Source organism: Ursus maritimus, unplaced genomic scaffold (genome assembly GCF_017311325.1).
Source record: "Ursus maritimus isolate PB19 unplaced genomic scaffold, ASM1731132v1 scaffold_22, whole genome shotgun sequence".
In the NCBI taxonomy this organism is placed as follows: Eukaryota; Metazoa; Chordata; class Mammalia; order Carnivora; family Ursidae; genus Ursus; species Ursus maritimus.
In genome coordinates, this window is record NW_024424675.1 from 34,884 (window position 1) to 49,390 (window position 14,507).

General features: G+C 49.3%; 1 protein-coding gene across 1 annotated transcript in view; it reads left to right on the plus strand.

Moving 5' to 3' along the window:
- ACSS1 (acyl-CoA synthetase short chain family member 1) overlaps positions 1–14,507 on the plus strand; it is a 64,746-nt gene that overhangs the window by 2,738 nt on the left and 47,501 nt on the right. The window contains exon 2 of the mRNA XM_040637883.1: positions 8,931–9,027. Coding sequence (XP_040493817.1) covers positions 8,931–9,027 — 97 coding nt within the window. The remainder of the gene's footprint in view (positions 1–8,930; positions 9,028–14,507) is intronic.

Consider the following 14,507-nt stretch of genomic DNA (forward strand, 5'->3'; position numbering starts at 1 on the left):
CCCTTCTGATTACCCCCCTCTTTCTTTATCCCTTTCTTCTCCTACCGATCTTCCTAGTTCTTATGTTCCATAGATGAGAGAAATCATATGATAGTTGTCTTTCTCTGCTTGACTTATTTCACTTAGCATTATCTCCTCCAGTGCAGTCCATGTTGCAGCAAATGTTGAGAACTCGTTCTTTCTGATAGCTGAGTAATATTCCATTGTATATATGGACCACAACTTCTTAATCCAGTCATCTGTTGAAAGGCATCTCAGCTCCTTCCACGATTTAGCTATTGTGGACAATGCCCGGTGAACAGTCTTGATCTCCTTATTAGTTAAGACCTTCTGTATGATATGGATAATTTTCATTTTTTTCTTCATAAAAGATTCATGCATTCTTTGTTAGGTTAATTTCTAGATAGTTGTTGGTTGTTAATGTGAATGGTATTTCCTATTGTATTTTTCTAGTTAGCTGAGTCTCTGCATCTGTTAGCTGAGTCTCTGCATCTGCTAATTGAGAGATAACACAGAGTTCAAGAAAAATCTGCCACCTCAGACACTGGCTGAGAAGCTAGAGGACCAGGCCCTCATGTTTTTCAACTCACCAGTCTTTTCGATACATAGTCTCAGAGTTTAGAAGCACACTGATGGCCTGGAATGTGCCCGGGGAAGCAGAAGCTAGCCCCAGAGAGTCCCTGGGCTGGCCTGTACTGGGCTGGGCTGTGACGGGTTCAAGACCCATAAGAGGGCACCTGGGAAACATAATAATGTGGGGCTGGAGTGGAGGGAAGATGAAGCTGCAGTGACCTCCCTTCCTTCTGAGCTTCCCCTTAGCCCTAGTCTTGTACGGAGGGAGCGCTGCTGGACCACGGGGCCCAGGCCGAAGAAAGGTCAGTGTATCAGGGGACCAATACAGCCTTTGCTGGTTGTCCCAGAGCTAACAACGTGGCTCCTGAGCAGAACGATGGTTCGTTTCTACTTAGGTTTAGGAAGATAGTGAAGGCTTCAGAGGCTGTTTGAGCTTTGCTAGAAAAAGGGACCCAGGTAGGGCTCACAATAAGTAACAAGGGTGCTTCTCTAGCTCAGCTCCGGTGTGATAAAATCTGTTTGCGTTTCCGAATCACGTAACGGTTTAGGTAATGACGTAAGTGTTCCAGCTCTTTGAAAAATGTCATTGGTATTTTGATCAGGATGGCATTGAAAGTGTAGATTGCTCTGGGTAGCATGGACATTTTAACTATGTTAATTCTTCCGATCCATGAGCATGGAATATCTTTCCATCTTTTTCTGTCTTCCTCAATGTCTTTCAAGAGTGATTTATAGTTTCTAGAATATAGGTCCTTTACGTCTTTAGAAACACAAGTTTTCAGACCCCATCCTAGACTGTCAAAAACTGACCAGTTTATGTCTAGAAACCCTGGGAGTGGGGCCCTGCCATCTCTATGGGTTTTGTTTGTTTTTTAAAGATTTTATTTATTTGAGAGAGAGGCCTGAGAGGGAGAGGGACAAGCAGACTCCACAGTGAGTGGGGAGTTCGACATGGGGCTTAATCTTACGACCCTGAGATCATGACCTGAGCTGAAATCAAGAGTTGGACTCTCAACCAGCTGAGCCACCCAGGCGCCCCGCATCTGTGTTTTTAACAAGCCCTCCAGGTGCTCCTGATGCATGTTCAAGGTGGAGAACCACTGACATACAGATCCCAGACCAGCACAGATGAAAGCACTTCTAAAGTGAGTAGGATTGGGATTAGGGTCCTGGAGGTGACTCCTTTAAGCAAGAAAAATGGTATATGGGTGATGTAGTACAGTTTAGTTGTCCAGGGTGTGTCTAGAATCACACCTAGGTTTGAATCCTTGCGTATCCAACCACCCCAAGCTTAGTGGCATAAAGCAACAACCATTTTATTACTCTCCAGGATTCTGTGGGTCAGGACTTTGGACAGGGCCTGATGGGCAAGCCCTAGGGGATGGCTTGTTTCTGCTCCTGAAGGCTGTCTGGGGCTGTTGCCATCTGCCCTGCTTCTCACTCCAAAGTCTGGGGCCTGGGCTGGGATGACTGTAGACTGGGCTCAGCTGGAACTGTGGGCCGAAGCACCTACACAGGGCTTGTCACAGCATGTCACTGGGCCATGGAACATGGGCAACTGGAGGTCTCAGAGACCAATACTCAGACCAATACTCAGAGCCAAGCTGCTAGGCTTCTTCCGACCAGCAGTGTATGACCTGGGGACATCTGGGGCTATTGTTAGCGGCAAATGAGAAAACGCTTGTATAGCATTACTTGCATCCAATCACTGGCTTTTGTTATTTACTAATGAATCATGGGGAAGCCTGTGACCTTGAACTTAGCCTTCAGCAGTGTTACTAGAATGCCGTTTCCTCTGAACACGACCACATGGGTTTGAGTATGATTAGTCTTGGATAAGCGGGAAGGAGGCTAGGGAAGGCATGCAAATGGCCAAGCTGGCTCTCAAAGTCCATCCTGGGGCTCTGGGATAGCCAAGTCACCAGGTGGGGTCATGGTGTCAGAGGTCCCCTGGGCAGGGCCGGTAGAGCCTCCAGGTTCTTCTATTATATTTATGTAAAACTGCTTTGCAGAAGGTTCTTTGGAAAACCAAGATCTAAAAAGGATACCTTTTTTTTTTAAATTAGGTTTTTTATTTTAATTCCCGTATAGTTAACATACAGTGTTATATTAGTTTCAGGTGTACAATATAGTGTGATTCAACAATTCTATACATTACTCAGTGCTCATCAAGATCTTAATCCCCTTCACCTATTTCACCCATCCTTCCACCAACCTCCCCTCTGATATTTGCAAATAACATAGCTGATAAAGGGTTGGTATATAAAAAGGGTTCTTACCAGTGTTTGAAATTTGCCTCTGTCTTTCCCAGGGCTCAGTGGGTAAGTTTGTGCTTTGTGGCACATAAGCTGAGGAGGTCAGGAAGTTGAGAATCGAAACTGGAGGGTAATGATGTGTTGCTTTCAAAACACACAACTAGATTCTGTTTTCTTTTTTTTCTTTAAAACGTTTTATTAATTAATTAATGTATTTGAGAGAGAGAGCGCGCGTGCTTGAGCTTGCATGAGCAGGGGAAGTGGTAACGGGAGAAGCAGATTCCCCATTGAGCAGAGAGCCTGATTCCATTGATCCCAGGACACTGGGATCAGGACCTGAGTCGAAGGCAAATGCTAGTTAACTAACTGAGCCACCCAGGTGCCCCTAAATTCTGTTTTCTAAAGATCAAATTCCGGGGCTTGGGTGGCTCAGTCGTTAAGCGTCTGCCTTTGGCTCAGGGCGTGATCCCGGAGTCCTGGGATGGAGCCCCATATCGGGCTCCTCCCCTGGGAGCCTGCTTCTTCCTCTCCCACTCCCCCTGCTTGTGTTCCCTCTCTCACTGGCTGTCTCTCTCTCTGTCAAAAAAAAAAAAAATCTTAAAAAAAAAAATAAAGACCAAATTCTGAGTCAGATTTTTTTTTTTTTTAAATATGGGTTTTCTTACTTTTAAGCAAGGGTGTAGAAAAACTATTTTTAATTGACCATTGAGCATAGAGATTTCTGGATGGTTTTTGGAGCCTGAGCGGAAGCTATGGCAACCATGTTGCTGTAGTTTCCTCCTCTTTCTGATTACACCTCCCATAATTCAGAAGGCAGATGCACAGAGAGTGGCAAGATGCTGCATTTCTGTGCTTCCTTTTTCTCTCAGGGTTTGCAGTAACTTTTCTAAAGTCTTTCAAGGAAGTCTAACTGGAAGTGCAGCCCTCGGTCTCAGGAGGAGGGTCCTTCTGAAGAGACCGAATTCTTCCCAGTCGTCAGATGCACGACTTACTTTAAATAGCAGATGCTTCTGGAAAGTTGGCAAATACAATTTGTCACTGATGTAATTTCTTAAAATGTGCCAGGGAGATTTTCTATTTAAAGAAAGCCCATTGTGAATCCTTTTGTGAATATTAACTCCCTCATTTCTTTTGATTAAAAGTGAATTTCCCTACGTGGCTTCACTTGAAGTTGGGGAGGGGAAGAGGTGTGTTTAAACAACTGACAAGAGTTCTTGAAAATTCCTATCTAAGTGTGTGCCATTTTATAATGGAGATGAGAATCCTATTGTAATCTTTTTTTAAAAACAAAACTCAGGGGCACCTGGGTGGCTCAGTCAATTATGCATCTGACTCTTGATTTCAGCTCAGGCCCTAATCTCAGGCTCCTGGGATCAAGGGCTGCAAGTGCATCTGGGTCCACATTCAGCAGGGAGTCTGCTTGTCCCTCTGCCCCTCCCCCCAACTCATATTCTCTCTCTCTCAAATAAAATAAATAAAATCTTTTTAAAAAATCCCTCGAAACCCATGAGCCACCAACAGGCATTTGCTTGTTGTTAGGCAGATTTGTGTTAGGCCCAGGGTGCCGACCTGTTCTTAGGAACATGATGGAGCCTCATCTCACCTCATCCTCGTGACACCAATGTGAAGTGGTTGGTGGTCCTATTGTACAGATGTGGAAATGAAGGCTCCAATTCATGTACAGTGATGCACAGTATGGAAAATGCCCAAAGCCACAGAGCCTGCATTTTTCCAAGGAGATGAACCACATATCAGCAAGCAAGTGACTTCACACTGGGGTCACTTGCTCAAGGTTTTTATAGCTGCTAAAGGGAGAATTCTGATATCATCCCCTCCACCCCGACCCCGTGATAAAGGAATCTTAGGAACATGGTCCCTGTCTCCAGGGACTTGTGACCCATATAGGGGAGGATTTAGCAAAGCTAGCATTGTGTCCCAGAGTGGGGACCACTGGGCAGGTAAGTAAGCATTAAATGGTGTGAGCCACCAAGTGACAGGGAGCAAGACATCACTTGGGAAATTGGAAAAGGCTTGCAGTAGGAGGTGGGGTTTGAGCTGAGCCTTAAATTGCACTAGGTCCTTAACTGCTTGTTCTTGGAAATGGAATTTTCTTGTCCCATTGCTCAGTTCTTTGGGTGGAGGCTTTGTTTCCAAATGTGGAGAAGGAAGAATTTCCTTCCTTCCACCCTCCCTCCCTTCTTCCTTTCCTCCCTGCAGTTGAGGGAATAGCAGGAACCATGCCCATGTATTACAGGGCTTTGGGGCCACTGTCACCCCAGGCCCTGTACTGTGCCTTGTGCACATGCCTGTGTCATCTGAGTGTCGTCCGTGGCAGCTGCAGAGGCTGTTTCTCTTGGGAACACAGTAGCACCATCTGACCTCATGCAGGAAACCCGCGAAGCATCCAATTCCTACCATGTCTCTGAGTCAGGAGCCATCACTCCCACAATGGACGAGGAAAGCGAGATTTAAATTAGATAAGCAGTGCACCGTCTGCAGTTAGCAAGTGGTTGGACAGGGTCCAGACTCCAGCGCGTGGGTTTTCCCTATGACTCCAGGCTGCCATCCAGCAAAGGTCTGGCCACATGTCTTACAGAATGTCTTTAATTACTCCTGTCTCCAAAGGAAAAAAGAAAGTTCTGCCTGCCCTGCCCCAAACCTGGACTAGAATGTGTGTAGTTGTAAGCATACGTGTCTGTCTTCCAGAGCGGGTCCTGGACTGGCAGCAGTAGCAGAACGTGGGATCTTACTAGAGGAGAAGATCTGCATGCCACCCCCCCCCCCCGCCCAGACCTGCTCATTCAGAGACTCGGGGTGGGGCCTCACCATCTCTGTGCTAGCCCTCTGGGGATTCGGGGGGATTCAGAAGCATTAATTTAGACTAGAAAGAGACCTTGAGAGATAAAGCCACTAAGACAAGAAGGCATCTGTTCCCTCTCCAGTCATGGAACCAACGGTGTCATTTAGACTCCAGTGTTGCCCTCCAGCTCGAGGACTCGAATGGTCCATCCATCATTCAGAGCTGTGGTGTTTTTCCGCTCTGTGCTCTGGGTTAGGCTGCACACGAATAAATATGGACAGGACACTGGATCCCTGTCCACAGAGGGGCAGCAAGTGTAACAGCTCAGGGAAAGTTAGAGGGAGGCATGAGGTCCACAGGACGTGAAGTGCTCAATGAGAGTGGGAATGTGTAGGCCAGACCTGCAGGAGTTTGGGCATCAGGTGAAGGGCAGCAGTGTGGGCAGTAGGACAGTGAGTGTCCCCCAGGCAAGGAGAAGCAGTGCAAAGGCCCTGAGGCAGAGAGGCGCTCACTAGACTCAACATGATCAGTGGGGGGAGGTTAGATCACGTGGAGCCTTAGCGGCTGCTTGTGGAGCACTTCCTATGTGCGGGGGAGGCACATAGGGAACACTGCACCTGGGGCTCAGTGCTGACCTGCCTGGATTCCTGCCATCCATCAGCCCCAGAAAGACAGAGATACACGGATGGTCTCACTGACCATCCAGCCACACTCTGGATACCCAGTGTCCATCCCATGGCAGGTGTGCCTCTGCTGCTTTCTGCAGCTCTGCCTTCCTGCTTGGTGTGAACCAGGTGTGGGATGCCCTGCTGGGGCCGGAGGCTGTGACAGTCTTGGCTCGAAGCTGGGCAGTCATTCATGGGGTGAGAAGTATGTCCTGGTGCCCTGGCTGCAGTGGGAACAGACAATGCGGGGAGATGAACCCTGGGTGAGGTGTCACGGGTGATTTGAGGCCCTTCCTGCTGCTTTCTGGCCATGGCCTTGGGCAGGTCCCTGGACCTCCCAGAGCACCTGGAAACGGTTTCCCAGGCTACCCCTGAGCTGCCCACTTTTCAGGGTGACCCAAAGAGTCACACTCAGAGTGGGAGAAGGTATTTTAGAGCAGGCTTCTTGGATAGAAGCAGGTTTAGGGTGAAGCTGAGGGTTTACTCCCGTAACCAGCTCACCTGTGATGCCTGAAGCAGCCAGAGGCCAGCGAGCATTACCACCCACCCCATGCAGTGCATGGCTGTAACTCAGTCTGTGGGTTCTCAGCTGGGCGCTTCCAGGCTTGTGACCTGCCCAGGTCACCTCTTCCAAGTCCATCACTTAGGTCCTCCCGGGCCAGGCAGCAGCAGTAGGGTATTAGGGGTGGTGGGCTGATGGTGGGAGTGGGGAAGTGGGAGGTGGTCACTGCTTCAACGTCCAGGCAGGGTGTGGCCTCAACTGCTGGTTGCCCAAGAGATGCCAGAAATCTGTGGTTTTAGTGTGAAAACTCTTGATTTCTAAATTTTGGACTGATTGACACACACACACACACACACACACACACACTCTAATATCAGGTTTCTTGTATAAATCCAGGTTTTGCCACCAACCTCCTTCTCAGTTTGACTTCTTGTATTTTCTATCTTCTATTTTTATGGTATTTCTTCTCTTCTGTTTTTTCTAGTAATTCAAAGAACTTTCCAGTATCAGTAAGTAGTATTATTATTAATAATTCTTCCTGATGACTTCTATCTTTGTTTATTAAACTTTTTGAGGTATAACTTATATAGATGTCAGGAGCCAGAAAATTCAAATAACATTTTTTTAAAAGATTTTATTTATTTATTTGAGAGAGAGCACAAGCGGGGGTAGGAGCAGAGGCAGAGGGAGAAGCAGGCTCCCCGCTGAACAGGGAGCCCAATGTGGGGCTGGATCCCAGGACCGTGAGATCATGACCTAAGCTAAAAGCAGACGCTTTAACTGACTGAACCACCTAGGTGCCCCCAAATGAATTTTTTTTATTGTAAGAGTAAATGATATATAAAATAACACAAGAGGGAAAAAATGTGATTCACACACAACAGCTAGGGTATATAAATATTTTCACGTGGGTTCACCCTCTCAAGAACTATGAGAATCACGTGATCTTTTATGGGTATGGTCTCCCATAACTTTTGTCAGGACAGTTACTCCATCAAGAAATATTATCTAAGTCCCTGTAACTCATTGCATCGTATTATCAGTTGATAACAGTACCTTGCATTCATACAATAGCACTTCAACTTTGGTCTTTTATTTGATTCTTATCGTAGTCCTGTGATTAGACATGGTAGATAATGCTTCTCCCATTTGTATGGGAGGAGATTGGAGAAGATAAGCAACTGCATTCAAAGAAAAAAAAAATGTATATACCTGGACATTATGGGTGACCCTGAAGACTGGGCGGGCAGACAGCTGCTGGTTACAAAAGCTACTTGTGTTTGTTGTTTCCCTCCTGAAGGGGAGTGCGTATGAAACCTGGCTGTGAGGGCTGATAGGAAGGCGCGCCAGCATGAACCTACCAGATCCAAGCTCACCTTGAAATCAAGAGTAATGAACAGGATGTTAGCAAATTACCCGATCCTACTAATCTTCAGGTTTACAGTAAACTGTCAGAACTGACCTGTTTTTACAGGCAGTCACGCGATCTGAGCTTGGGTAACAGAGGGGGTGGGGAGCAGAGTCTTCCGGAAAACCAGCATGCCATTTCCCCATCATTTCATCACTTGTTGGAGCATAGGTGGTTTGTAGGGTGCTGGCTGGACATCTGAGAGGGGATATGAATCCTTGCCCTGGATTGCACCTGCAACGGACTCGAGAGACTGCCGCATGAACTGTGTACTGAATCAGGGGTGGGCTGTTTGCATTAAGCTTTCTTTCCAACATCTCAGGTGACAGCACTCAGCCCCAGCTGCATGTTAGAACCACCCAGGAGGGAGCCTTGAAAACCACAGGGCCAATTGGGTTGGGGTCCCTGGGGGTGTCCTGGGTGACGCCAGGGTTGGGACCACAGGGTTGGGACCACAGGTTGGGACCACCACAGGTGTGAAGCACCTGCTTCAGAGTATTCACAAGGGACCACCCTGCACCTGTGAGATGCTATTTGTGTGCTGGTTGTCTTGTTTTGCCAGCTCTGACAATCACTCTCCTTGCAAGGAGGTAGAAGAACCCTTGCCTTTGAGGAGTGTAGGGTCCATCTCAGTGGAGAGTAGCACAAGCCTTGGCAAACCAAACCCTCCCCTTATCCAACTTTAAAAGCACCAAGTGTAACATCTGTAAAACCTGTTTTTGTGCAGTCAACTGCTTGGATCAGCACGTTCAGAAGTCCCCAGAGACCGTCGCTTTGATCTGGGAGCGGGATGAGCCTGGGACTGAAGTGAGGATCACGTACAGGTACTGTGTGTCCCCTGATGGCGTCTCAGTGCCCAGCAGGGTCTCCTGGGCCTTCACGTCTCTGTGCGTGGTGGACACCAGCACCAAACACCTCTGCGGGGCCATTAGCAGGAGCAAGACTGCCCAGCTTGGAGGAGGGCTCCCCTTCTTGTTCACCATGGCAATACTTGCTGCCTTTAGGTTCCCAAGGAAAGTTCTGGCTCTTTGGACACAAATGTGACGAATGTTCAGGGTATGGGGAGGCTTTTGGCACAGTCCTGTGTGATTTTGTCTTGCTCTAGGTGGAGGTCATCTTTGTATCAAGGGACATGTTTCAGCTTTGGAAATGTTCTCTGGTCCCAGGAAAGTAAACATGAGTGCAAAGTGAATGAAATACATGCTGGAATAAACAAATGAGGCTACTCAGCCTCTTCTCTGCCAGTGCTCTGAGAGGGGGACTGTAAATAAGATCATGCCATTTAAAGGGGGGTCCTCCTGACATTTGTGTTGATTCTTTAGATAAGTTCTTCACACATTCCATGTGTCAAGCACCTTTCTGGATGTTGTGTGCGTGTCGGGGGTTTGAGGGAGCCCAGCACCCAGGAACAGTAACCCGGCTTCCTAAGGCACTGCCTCTTGCTTGACTGCCTTGCTCAGGGATCTCTGTGGTTTGTCCCTGCAGACCAGTGCTTTCCCATTCCCCGGGGATAAAACCCCCTTTGGTTAAGCCTAAACTTGCCTTTACAGTGCTATCTCAGACCCACCGTGAACCTGAGTTGTATGTCCTTTATCACCAGCACCACCCCTCCCCTGCAATCAAGTAATGCTCATTCTCCTGGTGGGCAACTTGAGACTTTTCTGGTCCAATCATTCAACAAGTTTCACTGAGTGCCACTATCAGTCAGGACAGGCTAGGGTATGTGGTGCTAACAAACAGTCCCCAAATGCATGGTAGGGTGTGGTTGGGTGGTCGTTTTAGACTGAAAAGTCAGGGAAGTCCTCTCCGAGGAGGTAACAACAGAGCTGAGGTCTTGTTGCCAAGAAGGAGCAGCCAAGATTGGAGGAAGAATTCCCAGGCCCATCCAGGACCATGAATGAGTGCAGGTGTCCTGGGAACAGAGAGAAGGTGCGTGTGGCTGGGACAGTGGGAATGGGGAGGGGTGGAGGGTGGTAGGAAGACTGTTTTTTAGGGAAGCAGGGGGCCTGAGAGCAACAGTGACTCCCCTGCCAGTTGGGTGACTTGGGGGCCATTGGGCACCCCTAGGTTTGTTTGTTTCTCAAACTCACGTTTTATCACAGACCAAATTCACCAAACCTGGTATAATTGTACTCAAGTTGACTTTTGGATGCAGCAAAATGATGTTTGTTGATCTGCTGCAGCTCCTTGTGGGCACCACTGTACCCATCCCCCCATCCACAACCCTTGGCTGTCACACCCTTCACCACTGTCTGCATTGTTTGCTCACCTGTCTCCGCAGCCGGCCTCCGTGTACCCCACTGACCAGCAGCACTGGCCCTGGGAGACTTGGGCCCCACCCCAACAGCTGAGCCAGACCCCCAGGCCCCTGTGCGCACTTGAGTTTGGGGAGCACCACTCTAACAAACAAACCGGCTTCACCGTTCATTACTATTACCAGCCCAACTTGATTTATGTTTAATTCTTTAGTAAAACATTAAGACTCTGTGGGTGGGGGTAGACGGGCTTACCGCCCGGATGCTGGAGATAAGCTGGTCTGGTGATGGACCATTTTCCTTCTGTCACTGCCTCAGATGTGCCTGGGCCCCAGGGACAGCTCCTTGGCTGGCCATCCCTCCTGTGCACACTGAGTCAGGGGTCAGTAGCCTTGGGAGGTCTGAGGGCTGGGCTCGAAGTGGCCTGCGGAGATGTGTGGTTTCATCTGAGCCACGGGGTATGGTCAGGAATGCAGCAGTGTGTCGAACCTCAGAACAGCTTTAGTTCCATTGTACCAAAGCAGCCCCAGGCAAGAGACATGCTCATCATTCTCTCTTTAAACAGAAGCAGACTTAGCCTGGAATGGTTTTACAAACCTTAGCTGGGCCGAGGGCCAGATGGCTGCCTCTAGTTGCTGTTCGAGGAAGAAGAGAAGCATGTGTACGGGTTGTTTGTAATGGCAACTAGTTTTTGACGGACCTGGGTTAATTATTCTCCTGGTCATTTTAGGTTTTGACATGAGATTTCTCCCTGCTGAGAGGAAAGCCACCTAGACATTGGTGCTGGACGTCCTGCCAGCATATAAACTGCCACTAAAATAAAGTGCTTTCCTGCCCAGTGTCTCATGTGGTGGCAGCCAAGGTGCCTTTGTCAGCCTGAAGACCAGTTTTTAGACTTGGAGCCTGAGCTCTTGCAAGAAACTCTATGGGGCTGTGGTTTTCAGAGCCTGGCATGCTGGGAACCACACCCATGGTGTCCGTTTGGATGTTGGGGGTGGCCACTCCGCCCTCTTCCCCCACTGTGACCTCAGGCACAGAAGGGGGCAAGTCCAGGGCACCTGGGTGCTCAATGAGTTAGGCATCTGCCTTTGGCTCAGGTCATGACCCAGGGTCCTGGGATTGAGCCCCGTGTCGGGCTCCCTGCTCATCAGAGAGTCTGCTTCTCCCTCTCCCTCTGGCGCACCCCCTGCTTGTGTGCTCTTTCTGCCTCCCTCCCTCTCTCTCTCAAATAAATAAATTAAAAAAAAATAGAAGGTGATAGGTCGGCAAGTGCAGGCCCCACTCCTGGGACAAGCACTATGGCCTTTGCTCTAGACACGGGGGACCTGCAGTCTGCCGTGGTGAGGCTGGCACGGTCATCTTGTGAAGCCCTGTAGTCTGCCATCTGTAGAATGGGTGATGGTCATGACCGGAGTAATCCTACCTGTAGGCACGGGACGTGATGGAATGTGTTGGAGGCGAAATTAGCACTACTAAATAAAAGTAGTGATGATCACAGCGATAGCTACTGTTATCCGGTACTTTCTGGGTTCCGGGACTGTTGTAAGCATCATACCTGAGTTATTTTATTTAAATACCACAGCCTGGTCAGATAGGAATTATTATTGTTCTTGTTGTTTCCAACGCTTTATTCTAAAACATTTCATAATTTCAAAAATTTCAAGCAGTGCACCTACTGTGTACTTAGCACCCAGATTCTACCCTTAATGTTTTACAATGTGATTTGTGTGATTTCCCATGTGATTTATGTATCCATCCCTCCGTGAGTCAGTCCATCTTGTTTTGGATGCATTTCGGCAGCACAGCATTAACTAGAGTTCATTGTGTGTTTATTTTCTCTCTTTTGATGTGAAATTTATATGCAGTGAAATGCACAAGTTTAGATTTGCTGAGTTTTGATCAGTGTGTGCACCTGTGTAACTCATATCCTTATCGAGATACGGAATAACGACCACTGTCCGGAGGGTCCTTGTGCCCCTTCTCAGTCACTATCCCTACCCTCCCCAAACACAAACAAACACTGTTCTGATTTTTTCCCAAATAAGTTGTCTAGGAGGTTGATAAGGAGGGGACTCCGAGACAGGAGTAGATCGCCTCTCCCTCCTGGGGCTGCTGAAGTTTTTTGAGGAGTCACATTCCTGGAGAATCATGGTAGAGCTTGTAATGGGGACCAACAACTCCTGCCTAGCGACCCTGGTGACACCTCCATCCTGCTCACCAGAATCTCCACTCGTGGCCCCAAGTCTGGGCAGACACACGTGCACACATGCGCACACACACGGGTGCACACGTGATTGTGCACTCACACACATACATTTTAAGTGAGCTCAATTTCAAGGCACGTTTCTCCAGCTTGCTCTTTGTGTTTGGGATCCGTCCTGGAAACGTTCTCTCGGGGGGCAGTGAGGGCCCTGCCACCTGTTCTGGGAGATGTGCCCTGGGTTGCCTGTGGGTGGACTCCACGATTCTGAATACTGACACATATTTGAAACCTTACCTCCCTTGGGCGGGGGAGGCCTGGCAGGATTGGCTTTGGGAACCCTGGGGAAGCCCCATGTCCTTGCCTGTCCCCCCCCCCCCCCCGGGTTCCTTCCCTCTGTGACATCAGTGGGCACCGGTTCCAAGGATCTCCCTGCTGGACGGGCCAGGAACCTGCAGGAGTGCACTCTGCAGTGCAGGTGGGCACCGTGCTAGCCACGGGGCCCTGGGCAGAGGAGAGATCATCTGCTGTTACATTTTCTTTCTGGCAGGGGGTGCGCACAGTGAGGAACTCCTGTCCAGAGGAGCAGAGGGGATGTCAGGCCTCCTTCTACCCTGCCTGCCTCAGAAGCCCTGGGTGGGCATAGAGGGGCCGGCTTTCTTTCTGGGCATGCTGGGGCCAGCCACTGGGTGTTACTGAGACTGCACGGCTGGACCTCATGGGGAGGGCCCACAGAGAATACAAGGTGGGGTCTTGCCCTTTCGGGTGCCCCTTTCTCTGGGGCAGTTTGACCAACACAAATGGAGCTGGGGCAGATCTACGGCCTAGAGGCACTTCCCGCAGAGGTTCTTTGTTACCTTGGCCTTGAGTGTCACAGAAAGGAACGTCCAGGGTGCCAGCAGTAGGAAGTGGGAAGTCTCAACATGGACACCCGGTTGGAGAAGGCTCTGGGGAAGTTCTGAGAAGGATTGGCTTTTGAGAGGCACAGGAAGGGGGGTGTGTGATGATGAAGACAGAGAAGCAATGGTAGGTGAGTGCGCTGTAGGGGGAGGGGACCGGGGAGGGTGGAGGCGGAGGCCTGTGCTCCATCCCTGCTCTGTCTTCTGGCTGTGGGTCACCTTGAGCAAGTCATTCCACCGTTCTGACCCTCTGTTTCCTCATCTGCAAAATGGAAACATGCTGCTTCTCTGCCAGATGGCCAAGTGTGGAGCAGCACCTGGGGGGTGAAAGCCCACAACAGGGTCTGGGAAGACAAGGATTTTGGATTTGATGAGGGAAGGGCATGGGGTGGCTCTGCGGCTGCTGGGGCTGGGAGGAGGTGGGGTGGTGTTTTCAGAGCAGGGACTTCCCCTCTGGAGAACAATCTCTTGTCAGCTAAAAAGCAGCCCCTCCCCCTTCTCGTGGGCCTGACCCTTGTTCCTTGCTCTTCTCCTCAGCCCCAAATCAATTAGTTTAATGAGCAAACTCCTTTATTAAAATAAACAGAGCAATTGAAGGGAAGAATCCTTAACGGGCTTAATGAGGTTGATGGGCGGGGCGCTCTGGAGTAAAACAGCCCCTTGATCCGTGAGGTTTTCCATGGCAAGAGTCACGCAGGGCAAAGTCACTTTGCTCCGTGGGTTCCCCTGGGTGGGGGGAGGAGAAGCCAGAGGCCCTGGGCACATGTGCAGTGTCCTGGCTTCCCTGACTAAGAGGAGGGAACTGCCTTGGGTACACTCTTTCCCCTGCTGACCTCTGAGTAACTGTGATTGCAAAACTTGGTCGGGAATCTGCGTGCTGACTGCCAGGAACGGGTGGAAACCCTGGGTCACTTGGATTGTGCACGTACCTTTGCTTAAGACTTTGGCTC